Source organism: Loxodonta africana, chromosome 23 (genome assembly GCF_030014295.1).
Source record: "Loxodonta africana isolate mLoxAfr1 chromosome 23, mLoxAfr1.hap2, whole genome shotgun sequence".
Lineage (NCBI taxonomy): Eukaryota > Metazoa > Chordata > Mammalia > Proboscidea > Elephantidae > Loxodonta > Loxodonta africana.
In genome coordinates this window covers 24,395,935-24,414,015 of record NC_087364.1, presented here as the reverse complement: position 1 = coordinate 24,414,015, position 18,081 = coordinate 24,395,935, and the positions used below count along the sequence as shown (strand labels likewise).

Below are 18,081 nucleotides of genomic sequence, written 5' to 3'. Positions count from 1 at the left end.
CACAAAATTCTAACTCACAAAAAAAGACCAGACTTACTAGCCTGACAGAGACTGGAGAAAACTTGAGAGTATGGCCACTGAACACCTTTTTAGCTCAGTAACAAAGTCACTCCTGAGGTTCACCTTTCAGCCAAAGATTAGACAGGCCTGTAAAACAAAACGAGACTAAAGGGGCACACCAGCCCAGGGACAAGGACTAGAAGGCAGGAGGGGACAGGAAATCTGGTAATAGGGAACCCGAGGTCAAGAAGGGAGAACGTTGGGTTGTTAACCAATGTCATAAGATGATATGTGTACTGTTTAATAAGAAACTAGTTTGTTCTGCAAACCTTCATCTAAAGTACAATAAAAAAAAGTCCAGACATATTAGACCAGTTGAGGCTAGAGGACTCCCGAAGATTATCAACCAGAGATATCCTTTATACTTAAACCAACTCACCTCTTAGCAAAATAACAGATTGACTCATAAAGAATATTGCCCATGAGTAATGAGCTTCTTTACAAAATCATCTATAGGAGATCAAATGGTCAAAAATTATTCTAAAGCCAAAATGAGAAGGTAAGAGGACAAGAAAACTAGAAAACTGGAAATGGTACAACCAGAACAAAATGGATAAGAATAATGGCACATTCTGAAAAATGCAACCAATACCACTAAATAATTTGCATTGAAATTATTAAAAGAGAAACTAATTTGCTGTGTAAAGGTTCACAATAAATATTTAAAAATTTTTCAATTGATGAGTTTAATGGCAGGTTGGTATCAGCAGAAGAAAGGATCAGTGAACTCAAAGACAAGTCAACAGAAATTACCCAAATGGAAGCATAGAGGGAAAAAATAATGAAAAACTGACCAAAGCATCCAAGACCTGTGGGACAATAATAAATGGTCTAACACACGAGAAATTGGGATTCCTGGAAGAAAAGAGAGAATGGAGCAAGGGAACTATTCGAAGATATGTTGTTGTTGTTAGGCGTCCTTGAGTCAGTTCCAACTCACAGTGATCTCATATACAACAGAACAAAACACTGCCTGGTACTGCGCTATCCTTACAACTGTTGCTGTTTGAGCCCATTGTTGCAGCCACTGTGTCAGTCCATCTCATTGAGGGTCTTCCTCTTTTTTGCTGACCCTCTACCAAGCATGATATCCTTCTTCAGGGACTGGTTCCTACTGATAACATGTCCAAAGTACATGAGACAGAGTCTCGCCATCCACCCTTCTAAGAAGCATTCTGGCTGTACTTCTTCCAAGACGGATTTGGTCGTTCTTCTGGCAGTCCATGATAGATTCAATATTCTTCACCAACACCATAATTCAAAGGCATTGATTCTTCTTTGGTCTTCCTTATTCCCTGTCCAGCTTTTGCATGCATATGAAGCAACTGAAAATATCCAGCTTGGATTAGGTGCACTTTAGTAATCAAAGTGACACCTTTGCTTTTTAACACTTTAAAGGCGTCTTTTGCAGCAGATTTGCCCAATGCAATACGTCTTTTGATTTCTTGACTATTGCTTCTGTGGGCGTTGATTGTGAATCCAAGTAAAATGAAATTCTTAACATCTTCAATATTTTCTCCATTTATCATGATGTGGCTTACTGGCCCAGTCCTGAAGATTTTTGTTTTATGTTGAGGTGTAACCCATACTGAAGGCTGTAGTCTTTGATCTTCATCAGTAGTGCCTCAAGTACTCTTTGCTTTCAGCAAGTAAAGTTGTGTCATCTTGTCATCTGCATATCACAGGTTATTAATGAGTCTTCTTCCAATACTGATCTGTGTTCTTCTTCACATAGTTCAGCTTCTCAGATTATTTGCTCACATACAGATTGAATAAGTATGGTAAATGGGTTCAACCCTGATGCACACCTCTCCTGATTTTAAACCATGAAGTATCCCCTTGGTCTGTCTGAACGACTGCCTTTTGGATTATGTACAGGTTCTGCATGAGCACAATTAAGTGCCCTGGAATTTAGAGACATAATGACCAAGAATTTTCCAGAGAAAGTGGAAGACATCAGCCCACATACTGAAGAAGCGTAGCAAATCCAAGTAATATACATATAAAGAAAAGAATGCCTCAGTACCATAATAGTCAAACTGCCAAAAACCCTAGATAAACAGAAAAATCTTAAAAGCATCCAGGGGAGAGGGGATGGACCAGTACATTCAGCAAAGGACAAAAAGAATTTTAGTTGACTTCTCATAAGAAACATGTAAAGGTATCTTTAAAATGTCAAAACAAAAAAAGAAAGCAAAACTATCAACCTAGAATGCTGTTATGGATTGAATTGGGTCCACTAAAAATATGTGTTGTAAATCCTAACTCTTATACCGGTGGTTATAATCCCATTTGGGAATGGCTTTTCTTTATTATGTTAATGAAGCAGTATTAGTATAGGATGTGTCCTGAGTCAATCTCTTTTGAGATATAAAAGGAGTAGATTAACCAAGCAGAGTTGGGGAAGATAGATGCCATGCCACATGAAAATCACCATGGTCGCCAAAGAAAAGAAACTGAAAAGAGACAAGGACCTTCCTCCGTCCAGAGCCAACGAGAAAAAGCCTTCTCCTAAAGCTAGCACCCCGAATTCGAACTTCTAGCCTCCAAAACTGTGAGAAAATAAATTCCTGTTAGTTAAAGCCACTCACGTGTGGTATTTCTGTTATAGCAACACTAGATACCTAAGTCAAATACCTTGCAATAATATCCTTTGGAAATGAAGTTGAAATAGAGCACTTCCGGACATATAAAAATTGAGAGAATTTGTCTCCACCAGGTTCACACTGAAAGGTATGCTGAAGTAAGTTTTCATGCTAAAGTGAAATAATATAGGTAGAAGCCCAAGTCTGTAGGAAGGAATGAAGATTTCCAGAAAGGTTAAAAATGTAGATAAATATAAAGGACTATTTTAATTTTTTTTATATTTTAAAAAGTTTCTTTATAAGACTATTAACTATTCAAATTAAAAATAACAATATTCTGTGGAATTCATACCATTTGTAGAAGTACAATATATATAAAGCAACAAAAGCTCAAAGGTCAAGGGGGTATGAACAGAATTCTACAACTGTAAGTTTTTACATTGTTAGCAAACTAGTATAAAATTATTTGAACAGATTGATGAATTAATGCATAATATAATTTGAATAACAATAAGAATAACATAAAAGAAACATAGCTTACAAAGTCATTAGGTGAAATATAAGGAAATAAAAAATACTCGACTAATCTAAAAGTGTAAGAAAGGGGAAACAAATAAACATCAAATGAAACAAAAATCAAATAGTAAGATGACAGACTTAAATACAATGATAATAATGATTACTTTAAATGTAAATTCATTAAATACTTCATGTTTAAATAAAATGGTCGTGATGGATAAAGAAATAAGAACCAGCTGTATGGTATCTGGAGTCCCTAGGTGGTGCAGACGGTTAATGTACTCAGGCGCTAACCAAAAGGCTGCAGGTTCGAGTCCACCCAGAGGTACCTTGGAAGAAAGGCCCAGTGATCTACCTCTGAGAAATCAGCCATTGAAAACCCTATGGAGTGAGAGGCAGAGCCAACACGGCACTATAGACAGAAGCACCATGCCATCTGTCCATAGCAAAGACCCGAAAAACTAAGTAAAACAGAGACAAATATCAGTCCTGGAACCCTAAGCATCAAATGAAGAGATAAAGAACTCAACCAAGCTCTGAATGGAATAAAAAACTGACAGAGAACAAGAGTGAGGAGAGATACAGAGTAGAGGTCCCCTATCTGCCAGTGTAGCACGGATTCGCCACTTGGACTCTTGCTGGAGATCCGCGGACAGGGAGTACAGGAAAGCAGCTTCACGGAGCTTCCAGCAGGAGACAGAACTCCCGCTAGACCTGCCCTGCTGCACCATAGCTGAGTGACTGGCCCTGCCCATTGGACAAGGTGGTGAGAAGAATCATGCCCACAGACAAGCAGACAAAAACAATGCACAGCTTGCCTGCTCAGACATAACCAAATAAAACCAAAAAGCAGGATGAAACAAACAAATTTGCAATCAATGAACAAAGAAAATAATTACTGAATGTCCTGAAGATAGCAGGCAATACCGAAACATATAAAGCCAACAAGACAGGATGGTGCCAGTAGGCGTCCAAAATAAAACACCAGATGACTTTCCAGCAGAAGAACAGGCACTGCAACTGCCTGATAGGGAATTTTAATCTCTAATACTCAGAGCTATCCAAGAGTTGAAGGAAAAAGCAGATAAAAATGAGGAAAAAAACAGACAAAATCATGGAAAAGGCAGACAAAATCATGGAAAAGACAAAACAATGGAAGAATTCAGGAAAATAATACAGGAAAAAAGTGTCAAAATAAATTCACAATAGATATCACACAAAAAAAGCAATTAGAAATCCAAAAGACAAACAAGATTTCAGAAATGGACAGTGTCATAGAATGTCTGAGGAGCAGTTTTGAAACAATTGAAGACAAGATCAGCATAATTGAAGATAAATACTTGGATACCACTTTGAGGAAAAATCAGAAAAAAGAACAAAGAAAAATGAAGAAAACCCGAGAATGATGTGGGATACAATTAAAAGCAAAAATCTGATCGAAGTTCTAGAACAGAGAGAGAAAACGGAAAACACAGAGAGGATCATTGAAAAGTTGCTGACAGAAAACTTCTCTAATATCATGAAGGATGAAAAGCTAACCATCCAAGGAGCTCAACAAACCCCACATAGGATAGACCCCAAAAGAAAATCACCAAGGTATATAATAATCACACTTGCTAAAACCAAAGACAAAGAAAGAATCCTGAGACCAACTCCAGAAAAACAAAAAGTCACCTAACAGTAAGACTAATCTCTGATTACCATTCAGGCAAGAAGGCAATGCGATAACATACATAAGACCTTGAAGGAAAATACTGCCAAGAATAATATACCCTGCAAAACTCAAGTTCAAATATGGTGGTGAAATTTGGACATTTCCAGATAAACAGAAATTAGAGGAATATGTAAAAACCAACCCAGACTTACAAGAATTATTAAACAGAGTCCTTCAGTTTGAGAACAAACAACATCAAACGACAGCCTGAATCTAGGATGCAAGACCACACCAGCCAGATACCAACCTAGAAAATGAACTCTCAAGGATTAATCAAAACTAAAAGATTTACAACAGGGAACCAGAGAGATTAATCTGTTAAGGACAAAAATGTCACAACAATAAAAGAGGGCATAAACGGTGTAGGTATAGGACTTTCTAATGGAGAGGAATGCAAGGCAATACCAAATAATAAAAGACTGTTCACACTTAGGAAGATAAGGGTAAATTTCAAGGTAACCACAGAGAAAGTTAACAAACCTACTCATCAAAATAAAGAAGAAAAATATAAAGTCTCAGTAAACACAAAATCTACAAAAACAAAAGAAATGAAAAAAAAAACCCCATAGGCAAAAGAATTTAGCACAAGAGAGTAAGAGGAACAATGAAAACATCAGCACCATGAAAACCCCATGGAGCACAGTTCTACTATGACATACATGCGGTCACCATGAATAGGAATTGACTAGTTGGCAACTGGTTGTTTTTTGGTTTTTAATATGGTATTTACAAAAGACACACTTTAAACAGAAGGAAACTGTGAAATAATAAAACATTAACCAGAAGAAAGTCAGTATGGGTGAATTAATATCAGATAAAATAAACTTTAAGGCAGTAAGTGTTACTAGCGATAAAGAGACATGACATAATGAAAGCGTCAATTCACCAGGAAGATACAGCAATCCTAAACAGCATAGCTTCAGAAAAATGAAGCAAAAATTGATAGACAAATTCACAATTATGACTAGAGATGTTAACATTCCTTTGTCAATAACTGATAGAACAAGCAGACAAAATATCAGTGACATATAGATCTGAACATTGTTAATCAATTAAACCTAATTGATATTTACAGAACACAACACCCGAACGCTGTAGAATACACATTCTTTTGAAGAACGCATGGAAAATCACTGAAATTGACCGTAAGCTAAGCCATAAAACAAGTATAAATTTCAAAGATAAAATTCATAAGAGCATTTTCTCTGATGATAGTGGAGTTAAATCCCCAAAATACTTGGCAATTAAACAAAACACTTCAAAATAATTATGTACTAATGAAAAAAAAAAGTTTCAAAATATTTTTAACTGAATGATGAAGAAAACACAAAACTATAAAGCTTCTAGAAGATAATGTAGGGGAATATCTTCACGATCTTGGGATGGGCAAAGATTTCTGAGCCAGGACTCTAAAAAAAAAGGTCGATAAATTGGACTTGATCAAAATTATAAAACTTTGCACATCAAAAGATAATTAAGGATACGAAAAGGCAAATAACAACCTGGAAGAACACATATCTGAAAAAGGATTTTTATCCAGAATATATTATAATTCCTACAAATAAATAATAAAAAGACACATGAAATGCCAATAAGCGCATGAAAAGTAAATTAGAAACACAATAAGATACCACTTTACTCCAACTAAAATGGTTAAAATTAAAGACCAACTGTTGGAGATGTGGAGCAACTGGAAAGTCTGTACAAGACTAGTAGGAATATAAAATTTGTAAAAGGAACTAGAGAGGTTCAAACCCCAATTCTAGTGGCCTGCCAGAGAAAGGAGCATGCCCTTTTCTGTGAGTAAATATTTACTTCAAGCTCTATTGTTTTGTGTTATAAGACACGAAAAAGTAGAAAACATGATTCATAATTATTCTGGAAAACTATTTCTTAGAAAGTTAACCATATACATATTCTACCCCCCAGTGCCGTCGAGTCGATTCTGACTCATAGCGTAGTGGTTAATACATATTCTATGGACTAGATTTTTACTCCGAGATGTTTACCCAAGAAAATAAAAACATATGTCCACAAAAAGAGTTATACAAGAATGTCACAGAAGCTTTATTCAAAATAACTCCGAACTGAAAACAATCAAAATATACAGCAACAGCTGAATGGATAAATAAATTGTGTATATTCATAAAATGGAGCAGTACTCAGTAATGAAAAGAAACTACTGTTATATGTAACAACGTGAATGAATCTCATACCCATCATGCTGGGCAAAAAAATGTCAGACCCAAGACAGTGCATATTAATGACTCCATTTAAATGAAATTCCTGAACGAAAGAGTTGTTTTCTTCTTGCGGGATAAGAACTCACTGGAAGAAAGTACGAGGGAATTTTCTGGAATGATGAAAATGTTCTTTATCTTTACAGACTGGAGTTTACATGGATGTAAACATAAGGATGCATCCTTTTATTACATTTGTTAAATATTAGATGCATACATTTGTCAAAACTCATTAAACTGTACACTTAAAATCTATTTCATTGTATTTTACTAAGACATTATTTTTTAAAAACCTAACTCAATTATTAAAAACTAAGAGACATAAAATATTTTGATCTTCCTTTCTTAATATGTTCTTAGATTTTTAATGCTAATTCTATTTAAAATATACGTGCTAGAAAGCCCTGGATCCACGCCTCTCATTTTTCAATGACTGTAACACTGAGATTCAGAGAGATGCCTGCCCTTAACCACTTAATCCATGAACCCAAAAGAAACTGCAATCCAGGCCTTTTGACTTCTAGTCCATGCTTTATCCACCACCACTAAGAATGTCAACTGGTGGTCTACAGGCTGCTATGAGTTGGAATCGACTGGACAGCGCACAACAATAGGCTGAATTCACCCCACAGACAAGTTTTTTTGGCCTACACATTTCAACAACAGACCCTCCCTTGATGTCCCCAAATCCCGGGGCCATGCCACTTTACTCCTTAAGAGAAGTGGTCCTTTTAAGAGTTAGTGGTTGTAATCCTGCACTACATCATGATGCTTTTTATGGACTGACATACTAAAAAACTACATACTAAGAAAAGCCCCTCCATGAACTATTCTCTCAAATCTTTTATGCCCAAATATTAGACAACCAAATCATATTAATGATATGACTACAGTTAATAATAAAAAAAAGGTTTTTTTAATACCATCCTTAAATTTACACATCAATAGAAACATGAGCAAAAGAAATTACTCTCTTACTTTTGAACACACAGTACCATTTTAAAACCATACATTCCAGTTACAAATTAAAAGTTCACTTATTCACTCACTAACTCTGTGCGAGGTACTGAGATACATATTTATGCATATACACATACCACCACAACCTTAAATTCCACATTGTTGTTGCTGAGTGCCGTCAAGTCGATTCCAACTCACAGTGACCCCAAGTGACAGAGTAGAATGGCCTCGTGGCATTTTCTAGGCTACAATCTTTATGGAAGCAGATCACCAGGTCTTTCTCCTGCAGAGCTGCCGGGTAGGTTTCAACTACCACCATTTGGTTAGCAGCCAAGTGTTTAACCGTTGTGCCACCAGGGCTCCTTAAATTCCACATAAAACACTATAAAATGTAAAATGGCACAAGCTCAAAGACAGACAAGAATGATTAGGTGGGAACTGTTAGCAAGAAGAAACAAGCATAAGGGGATCAGGCTGCATAACAATGGAAAGTCTAAGAGGAGGTGATCTGAGATAACTGATCATAGGACACTACTATAAATGACCAGATTATCCAAATAAAAAGCTTTTTTCTGATTCAGAATAAAATGCTTTTAAAGGACCGTATTAAATACAGGTCCCTCTTCATGACTCACCAGTGACGTGCTGGTAACGAGTGCGTCCGAGCATTGAATGCATGGCATGCCCCATTTCGTGGAAGAGATTTTCCATCATACCAGGAGTTAATAAGGTTGGTGAGCTTCGTGATGACTGGGGAAGATTCAGCATAAGAACTACGACTGGGAGCTGATAATCTCCATTCTCCTTTAATCTGCCTCCACGGATTGTAAAATGGCAATCCTTGAACAACCAGAAAACATAAAAGGAGAAGAAAGCACTAGGTAATCTAAAGGGTAAAATAATTTTAATGAATATACCATTATATCAAAGGCATGTGTTCAATATTTAACTTTATTATTATTCTATTTATTTTAGTTATAGACACTTTTTCCTAATACTTTTTATTTTGCTAAAATTAAAAATTTTAAAACAGCAGTAACATTGAGTTCTGTTAATGTTAACTGTATTGAGCTAATACTGTGCTGGAAATGCAATCATCAAAGAGCTTTTAGATCTATGCCCTCAAAGAGGTCACATTTAAGTAGGAAGAGACAGGCTCTGGTTATTGGGGGAAGGGACACTGCTACTCATTGTATGAGGCAACGAACGAGGAGGCGCTTTCTCACGCCTACAGTCTTTATCACTTGGAAGTGATGGGCTCTAAAGCATCATGAAGCAAGGAATCTGGAGTAACTAGCTATGTAACAGGCACTAGACTGAGACTGGCATACATTATATCACTTATTCTCCACAACATCCCTAGGAGGCAAGTACTAGTATTATCTCATTTTTCAGGTGAGAAGACTGAAACTGAGTCTTGGAAATGTTGAGTGGCATGTCCATGAGCAACAGCTAGGATTGCTGCTGCATCTCAGACCTGAACCCAGGTGGACTGACGATAAGCCAGAGCTCTTAGGCACTGAAGTGTACTCTGTCCCATCAATTCAGGCAGAGAGGGAAGAACGTAGGACTTTGAGTCAGACAGCCTGTATTCTGGTCTCCCCTTTAGCACCGACTAGCCAAATCATCTCAGAAAGTTTGCCTCTATGAGACTTGTCTATAGAACACTACCTTGTAAAACCCACAGTGTGTTTGTGAAGATATAAAAAGCTACTGTCTGTTAACATGCTTTGAAAATTGTAACTCACTATTCCAATAGAAGCCAAAACCAAAAAACCCACTGTCGTCAATTCCAACTCATAGTGACCCTACTTGACAGAATAGGACTGCCCCATAGAGTTTCCAAGGCTGTAATCTTTACAAAAGCAGACTGCCACATCTTTCTTCCACAGAGCAGCCACTGGGTTGGAACCGTTGACCTTTCGGTTAGCAGCCAAGTGCTTAACCATCACATCACCAAGGCTCCTCATTCCAAGACAAGGTACTATTATTTGTATTATAATTTATAACCTTAACTCTTAACATTTCCCATCAAGCTGCATGAAACCAACTGCTGAAGCTGACTGACAAATCTAGCATGCAGCTGGAGTAAATGAACCTTACCCTTTCCACATAGTAACACTGACAGTTGCTAAGGTTTTCATATGGACAATATCTTTTGCAATTTTAAACCAGGTTCATTGTCAAGTATGGAAGTAGTTAAGAGCTGGGGCTCAAGTCAGAATGTGTGGGTTCAAAATCCTAGCACTTCTAGCTGTGTAACTATGGGTAAGCAGTTTATCTTTCCCGTGCCTCAGTCTCCTCATAACCATAATAACTAGTTCAAAAGATATAATCTGTATCAAGTGCTCAGTGCACTGCCTGGCACGTAAAAGAGCTATAAAATGTCAGCTATCATTATTACTATCGTTATTACGATGGCCCAGATAAAAGTAACAGATATAGATTCATGTAATTATTTTCATAAACTTTATTCTTAAATTTACACTCATTTCAAATTTACATATTTAGTAATTTTTTAAATTCCTCTTAAATATGATGGAACTACAAAAATGAAATATAAAGTTCAAATTAACTGTTGATCACTTCTAGAAAGATAAGTTTATAAATATAAAATCACCTGATGTGGTTTGTCTGCTCGCTGAAAAAAATCACAGTAAATGTATCCCAACAATCCTTCAGCTTCATGAACGACAGCCTATGGGGAGAAAATTAAATTTAGTGGTGAACAGGGTTAGCAGAAACTCTGAAATGGGTATTAAAAACATTCTGCATACAAAAAATTGTATATAACACCCAGAGCCACATGTATACACATTTTATTATTGTCTACATTCCATATGGTCTCAAATAGATTCCCTCCCCCTGCCCCCCATCATCCTCATTTGCTCCATCTCTCCAATGATTTTGATTTGGGAACACTATGTCCAGGATAGGAAATCTCATTAGGGTCCTATGTCCCGATTGGGAAACCTCTGTAATACCTCTACCAAACACATACATTGACCAACTCTTCACAAATGACCACAAGGGAGTCAAGACTAGGTGCTGACTGAAGAATTTCAGGGCCAAAACTATTTTTCCTTCAAACATAAGAACACCCACACAAATTATAACTCTTCAATTCAAAAACAACAAAATGTGGCTTCCAGCTCCAGGTGAAAATCAGCAATATCAGCATATATGCCCATTGCAAAAATACCCATTGCTATCAAGTTGATTCCAAATCATAGCAACCTTTTAGGACAGAGCAGAACTGCCAGCCCCATGGGGTTTTCCGAGGCTGTAAATCTTTATGGAAGCTGATTGCCACACCTTTCTCCTTTGGAGTGGCTGCTAGGTTTGAACTGCTGACCTTCTGGTTAGCAGCCAAGTGCTTTAACCACTAGGTCACCAGGACTCTTTGTCTCAAAAACAGGGCCTATTAAAGAGGTGCAGCTTACAGGGGAGCATGCCATCACTAGTCTCCATCTTGTCTCCCTTGTCTTTTCAGAACTTAGTGATTCTGCCAAAGAGAATCCCAACTTTTTCCTTCAAAACTTCCTGCAGGAATATATTCATTCATTCAACAAACATTAATTAAGCCCCTGTCTACTCTGTGCCAGAAACTGATCCAGGCACTGGGGATACAATGGTGAGCAAAGCTGGCAAATACCACTGCCTCATTGGGGCTTCCATTCACTATCCTTTCCTTCTTCTGTTACTTGCTCTTTTTACTGTATTTCCGCATTACATGGATCTACCATTTTTTGAGTAAGTAGTATATAAACAGATAAGGTATTTAGATAATTAAATACAGTGATGAAATGCCCTCCCATTCTAATTCTCCTTTCAATTCCACTACCACTCCTAGTCTATGCCCACAAAATATAGCCAAGACACAACATGGTAGCTTAGGATTTTAAAATGTAATTTAAAAAAAAAAAAAAAAAAGGACAGTAGGTTAAGTACACAAGCAAAAAATAAAACAACCACCACAATCCAAAGCCTGAGTAATAAAAAAAGATGGGTCAATAAATCCTCAAGTATTTTACCAGGACAGTAATAAAAATATTCGTACCTCAAATAAAATGGTCCCAAACAAGAGAGAGATGGGCTCTAGGCTTAGTTATTAACAAAGAAGTCCAATAAATCAGAACATAAGATATAAATTAATACCTGGTGAAAAATAAGCCCCTACAGCATGTGAAGGAGGTTAGAAAGAAAGGAAAGGTGGCCAATGCAGTGGGTTCTGGAATTTTCCAAAAGCAACAGTTAGCACCAAAAGGATATGAAAAGTAATGACAAATTTCCCTATAACCAGTATCCACAAACACATGCAGATGCATGTGAAGATTCAACCTTCTATCAAGTTCCTAATTTCTTTTTTTCCAGAGAACTCTGCTGTTCCATGGTTAGATGACTTTTAGGCACCAAGCAATTTTAAAGGAAAATGTTTCTTTATACAGTGACCTAACTCAGAAACGGCAAGCTGGATTTTTCATGAAACAGAAATATGGTGGAATGTACTCCCTGTGAGTACATGGGATACTTACCAGTTTTCTAACATCTTCACACCACACCTCTCCTTTTGCAGGCTGCTCTGCATATAATGAAATCCCGAAGAGCTGGTTGAACAAAACATTCAGACCTTCCATGCATGCTCCAAGGGAGAAAAATGGGCAATATAAACTGGGCTCGATATTATACCTAAGAGAAGGAAAAGAGGTTCAAAAGCATTTTTGTATAATTTCTTAAGGTAAATTTAATTTACTTTTCACTTAATATTTAGGATCACAGTAGCTAAAGAAAGCATTCAAAACTTAAAAGTATATTTCTATCTTTTGAGGGATTTCTGACTCAATTTTCTTCAGAAGAAAGGAAACCTAACTATGACTAATATTTACAGTAATACTAGTAATAAAGGTAGATATACCATTCCCTAATATTGATCGTTGCAGGCTACTTACTCCTTCATGGCCCAATTAAGCAGTCTGTCTCAACTGATCACAGTATATACATTTCTTTACACATATTACATACAAATGTGACCAGTACTAGGTACAATGGTAAACCTCACTTTAGGAAATGTGTTTCATTCTAAAAAATTATGACTTACATCACATAAATATTAAACAAATAAAACTGCTTAGGAAGACTAAGTTAATTTAAAGGTTCTACAGAAAATGGTTAAGAAACGAGCTTCCTAGGTGGGTAGGAAGGAGGCACAAGAGAAAAGAGTTGGATGAGGGAATTCCAGGCAGAAGCAGCAGCTCAACCAAAGTATAATGACATGAAATAGCCCAGTACCTACCAGAAATTATAAGTGGCTAAACACGACAGAGTTCATGATGCAGGGATAAATGGAAAAAGCGGGAGAGTCAGGACGAGTACGCAGGGTCAGAGAATAGGTGCCTAGTGTACCAAGCTGAGGAATTTGGAATTTATATTGTAGGGCTGTGGTCCCTAACGAAACCCTGGTGGCATAGTGGTTAAGTGCTACGGCTACTAACCAAAAGGTCAGCAGTTTGAATCCACCAGTCGCTCCTTGGAAACTCTATGGGGCAGTTCTACTCTGTCCTATAGGGTCACTCTGAGTCGGAATTGACTTGAGGACAGCGGGTTCGGTTTTTGGTTGGTTTGTGGTCCCTACACTGTTTGATCATGCACGCCTGTGAATAAAATAATATTTAAGCATACAACCCTAATATATTTATATATTTATAAATTATACGTATGTACTACTGTTGTATTTTGTTATGAAACAAAAAAGACAGACTTAAAAGGCTGAGATAAAGAAAAATAATATAAATAGAAGTTCTAATATTTTATTTCTATACCCCTGTAAGGATGGGCTTACAGAGAAACCACTTTGGAGAGCACTGGTGCAGGTAACAGAGAACCCAGCTGACGTTTCTAGAAGACTTCACAGTTGACAGCATGCGGACGGAGTGCAGGAGAGGCAGGGAAACACAACACTCCAGATGACAAATTCACAGGAGTTCAAATGAAGGCAGTAGCCATAGGGCCAAGGATGTGGAGGCAGATTTGAATTTTTTCTTTGGGATGTAAAACTTTCATGGCTAAAGAGTGGATTGGAGGTGAGCAAGAAAGACAGAACGGTCTAGGAAAATACTCAGATTCTTGGGTTGGGCGAATGGGTGGATAGTAGAGTCAGTTAATCAGAGCAGTGAACACCAAAAAAGGAAGAGGGTAGTTTGGGTGCATTTGTGAGAGAAGAAAGAAGGATGCACAGAACACAAGTTTTGTTTTGGAGACACTGACTTTGAAGTGCCCATGAGACATTAGGTACCAGGATGTTAAGGATTTTTAAAACTTCACGCCTCAGGTGTTAGTTAAAGCTGTAGAATGAGATGTGGTCACTCAGGAAGGGTAATGTGGATTGATAAAAGGGTCAAGAACAGATCCCTGAATCCCTGAAACTCCACAGTAAGGTGTGGAACAGGAAACCAAGAAGAATGGTTAGAATTATTGGAGAACCAAAAGAAAGGGATATAATAGAAATAGGGGAGAAAAAGATCAAAATGGACCTGGCCAAGAAAGCCGAAGGCTACTATGCCTGCCCAGCCAAGTCCACGAGAGCAATCCTGCGCAGGAGCTGGGGAATCAGGACCAGAACAAACATGTCCCAGGGAAGTGAGTGAACCCTGAGAGTTCAGAGGGACTGGCTAGGTCTGGAAGAACAGACAAGCTGGAGGAGCTGGGTTCTAGAATGTGTTTCTGAGTGGCACAGGCAAACCAGAAGAACTTAGGACTTTCGAGCAAAGTGGACTGGGCAGTGGAGTCAAAACAATCATCTGCAGGAGGAACCATGACACATGCGTAGCTTCTCACTGTGCTCACTCTGCCCTTGTGGGACTATGGATAGGAAATGCCTTCTTATTAAATGAGGTATAGTTTTACCCATTAGATGGAACGGATTCTTGAAATTTATGGTACGAGAAAAAGAGTTTCTACATCTGGACACATAAAGTATTTAATAGGAGTATGAGGTTGGAACTAGAATGCCTGAGTTTGAAACCAGACTCCACTGCTAATCATGTAATCATGAATAAATTGTTTCCTTCACTGTTTCAGGTTCATCATCTGTAAAAACAGGGATATGTGGTTGATGTAAATTTTAAATGAGGTAATAAAGACAAAGTTCTTAGAAAAGAGCACATAGGAGAAGGCAGAGGCAACACGGCACTGTAAACAGAAGCACCATGCTGTCCCTCTGCAGCAAAGACCTGGAAAACTAAGTAAAACAGATACAAACATCAAGCCTGGTACCCTATGCATCAAATGAAGGGATAAAGAATTCGGTCAAGCACTCAATGGAAGAAGAAACTCACAGAGAGCAGAGAACGAGGAAAGCTACAGAGTGAAGGTCCCCTGCCAGCTAAAACCACACAGACTTGCCATCTTGAACTACAGCCACCAAGGAATGCAGACAGGAAGTATGGGAAGGCAACTTCATGCAGATCCCAACAGGAGGCAGAGAACCTACTCTGCACATCACATCTTCTCTCTTCCCTCCTGTCTATCTGCACCTCGCACCAAGCACCACACCCCTAAGCGGCACTGGCATGTACCCCCGGCCCTCGCCCTGTGCTGCTCCCTGGCCCCGCCATACCGGCCCCAGTTTGTACCCCTAACAACCCAACCCCTCTGCCTCCCTCTCCTTGCTAGACCCGTCCTGTTGCATGATAGTTGAGTGACTAGCTCCGCCCACCTGGACAAGGTGGTGAGAACTATCGTCCTCACAGACGAGCAAGCAACAAAACACATCCAGTCCGCCCACCAAGACACAGCCAAATTAAAAAAAAAAAAAAAGAAACAAAAACAGTATGAAACAAGTCTACGATCAATAAATAAAATAATTCCTGAATGTCCCGGAGATCTCAGACAATATCAAAACATATTTTAAAAAAGTACAGGATGGCTCCAGTAAGTGACCAGAATAAAATATCAGACAGCCTTCTGGTAGAAGAAAGGCACTGGAACTGATGAGAAATTCAAAAGTCTAATATTCAGGCCTCTCCAAGAGATGAAGGAAAACACAGACAGAGCTAAAGAAAAAGTAGACAAAATCATGGAAAATACAGACAAAATCAGAGAAACCACAAGGCAATGGAAGAATTCAGGAAAATGATATAGGAAGAAAATGTCAAAATAAATAAATAATTAGAAATCATACAAAAACAGCAATTAGAAATCTAAAAGATAACCAACAAGATTTCAGAAATGGGCAATGCAATCAATAGAAGGTTTTAGGGGCAAATTTGAAACAATGCAAGATAGAATCAGCAAAATTGAAGATAAATCCTTGGATACTGCTTTGTTTGAGAAAAATTCAGAGAAAAGAATAAAAGAAACCTGAGATTTATGTGGGATACAATCAACAACAAATATACATGCGTGACCAGAGTTCCAGAATAGGGGAATAAAATGGAAAACATAGAGAAGATCACTGGAGATTTGTTGACAGAAAACTTCCCCAATATCATGAAAGATGAAAAGCTGACCATTCAAGAAGTGCAATGAACCCTATGTAGGATAGACCCCAAAAGAAAGTCACAAAGACATATCATAATCACACTCGCCAAAACCAAAGACAAAGCAAGAATCCTGAGAGGAGCATAAGAAAAACAAAAAGTCACATACAAAGGGGAAACAATAAGACCAAGCTCTGATTAACTGGGCAGAAAATGACGCAGGTAAAGAGGCAATGGGATGACATACGTAAAACCCTAAAAGAAAAAAATTGTCAACCAAGAATAATATAACCTGCAAAACTCTCACTCAAATATGATGGCAAAATTAAGACATTTCCAGACAAGCAAAAACTAAGAGTATATGTAAAAACCAAATCAAACATATGAGAATTATTAAACGGAGTCCTTTATTTAGAAAACCAGCAACATCAGACAACAACTTGAATCTAGGACACTGGACAGCATCAGCCAGATACCAACCTAGGTAAAGAACTCTCGAGGATAAAACAAAACCTTCTAGAAGGCTTACAACAGGGAACCAGAGATGTTAACCTGTAAATGACAACAACCTCAGAACAATAAAAGAAGAAATATATGGTATAGGTATAGAACTTCAAATGGAAAGTAAGCCAAGACAGTATCAAGTAATAAAAGACTGGTTTAAACTTAGGAAAAAAAAAAAAAAACTTAGGAAGATAGGGCTAATTTTAAGGTAACAGCAAAGAAAGTTAACAAAACTACTCATCAAAATAAGAAAAACATAAAGTCTCAGTAAACACAAAACCTACAAAAATGAAACAAACAAAAAGAAAATCGACAAACAAAAGGAATTAAACACAGGAGAGTAAGAGGAACAAAGAAAACATGAGCACCACAAAAAAAAAAAAAGCACTACAAAGTGAGAGCAATAAACTCATACCTATCAACAAAAAACAAAAATCAATAATCATGTGTAAATGGTTTAAATGCACTCATAAAGAGACAGAGTGACAGAATGGATATAAAAACCTAGGACCCATCAGTATGCTGTGTATAAGAGACACACCTTAGAAAAAAAGACATAAATATATTAAAAATCTAAGGATGGAAAACAACGTATGAAGCAAACAGCAAGCAAAACAGAGCACAAGCGGCAATACTAATTTCAGAAAAAACAGGCTTTAAGATAAAGTCCACCACAAAAGAAAAAGAAGGACATTATATAATAATTAAAAGGACAATCCATGATGAGGGCGTAACCATAATAAATATCCACAAACCCAATGACAGGGCTCCAAAATACATAAAACAAACACTCACGACACTGAAAAGAGAAACTGACAGTTCCACAATAACAGTAGGAGGCTTCAACACACTAGTCTCAGTAAAGGACAGAACATCTAGAAAGAAATGCAAAAAAGACACATAAGATGTATAGGCCATCATCAACCAACTGGACCTCATAAAAACAAACGAACAGAAAAACAAAACAAAACACAGTGCCCTTGAGTCAATTCTGGCTCATGGTAACACTAAAGGACACAGCA

At 37.6% G+C, this 18,081-nt stretch overlaps 1 protein-coding gene across 4 annotated transcripts in view; it reads right to left on the bottom strand.

Annotated features, from left to right (window-relative positions):
* MIPEP (mitochondrial intermediate peptidase) overlaps positions 1–18,081 on the bottom strand; it is a 227,938-nt gene that overhangs the window by 123,541 nt on the left and 86,316 nt on the right. For all 4 annotated transcript variants that reach the window (XR_002786773.2, XR_010319113.1, XM_064275339.1 and 1 more), the window contains exons 11-13: positions 12,614–12,767; positions 10,699–10,776; positions 8,714–8,918 (exon numbers count right to left, since the gene is read on the bottom strand). Coding sequence is in view for 2 of the 4 variants with exons in the window: in XM_064275339.1 (XP_064131409.1) it covers positions 8,714–8,918; positions 10,699–10,776; positions 12,614–12,767 (437 nt within the window). In the remaining 2 variants the exon portion in view is untranslated. The remainder of the gene's footprint in view (positions 1–8,713; positions 8,919–10,698; positions 10,777–12,613; positions 12,768–18,081) is intronic.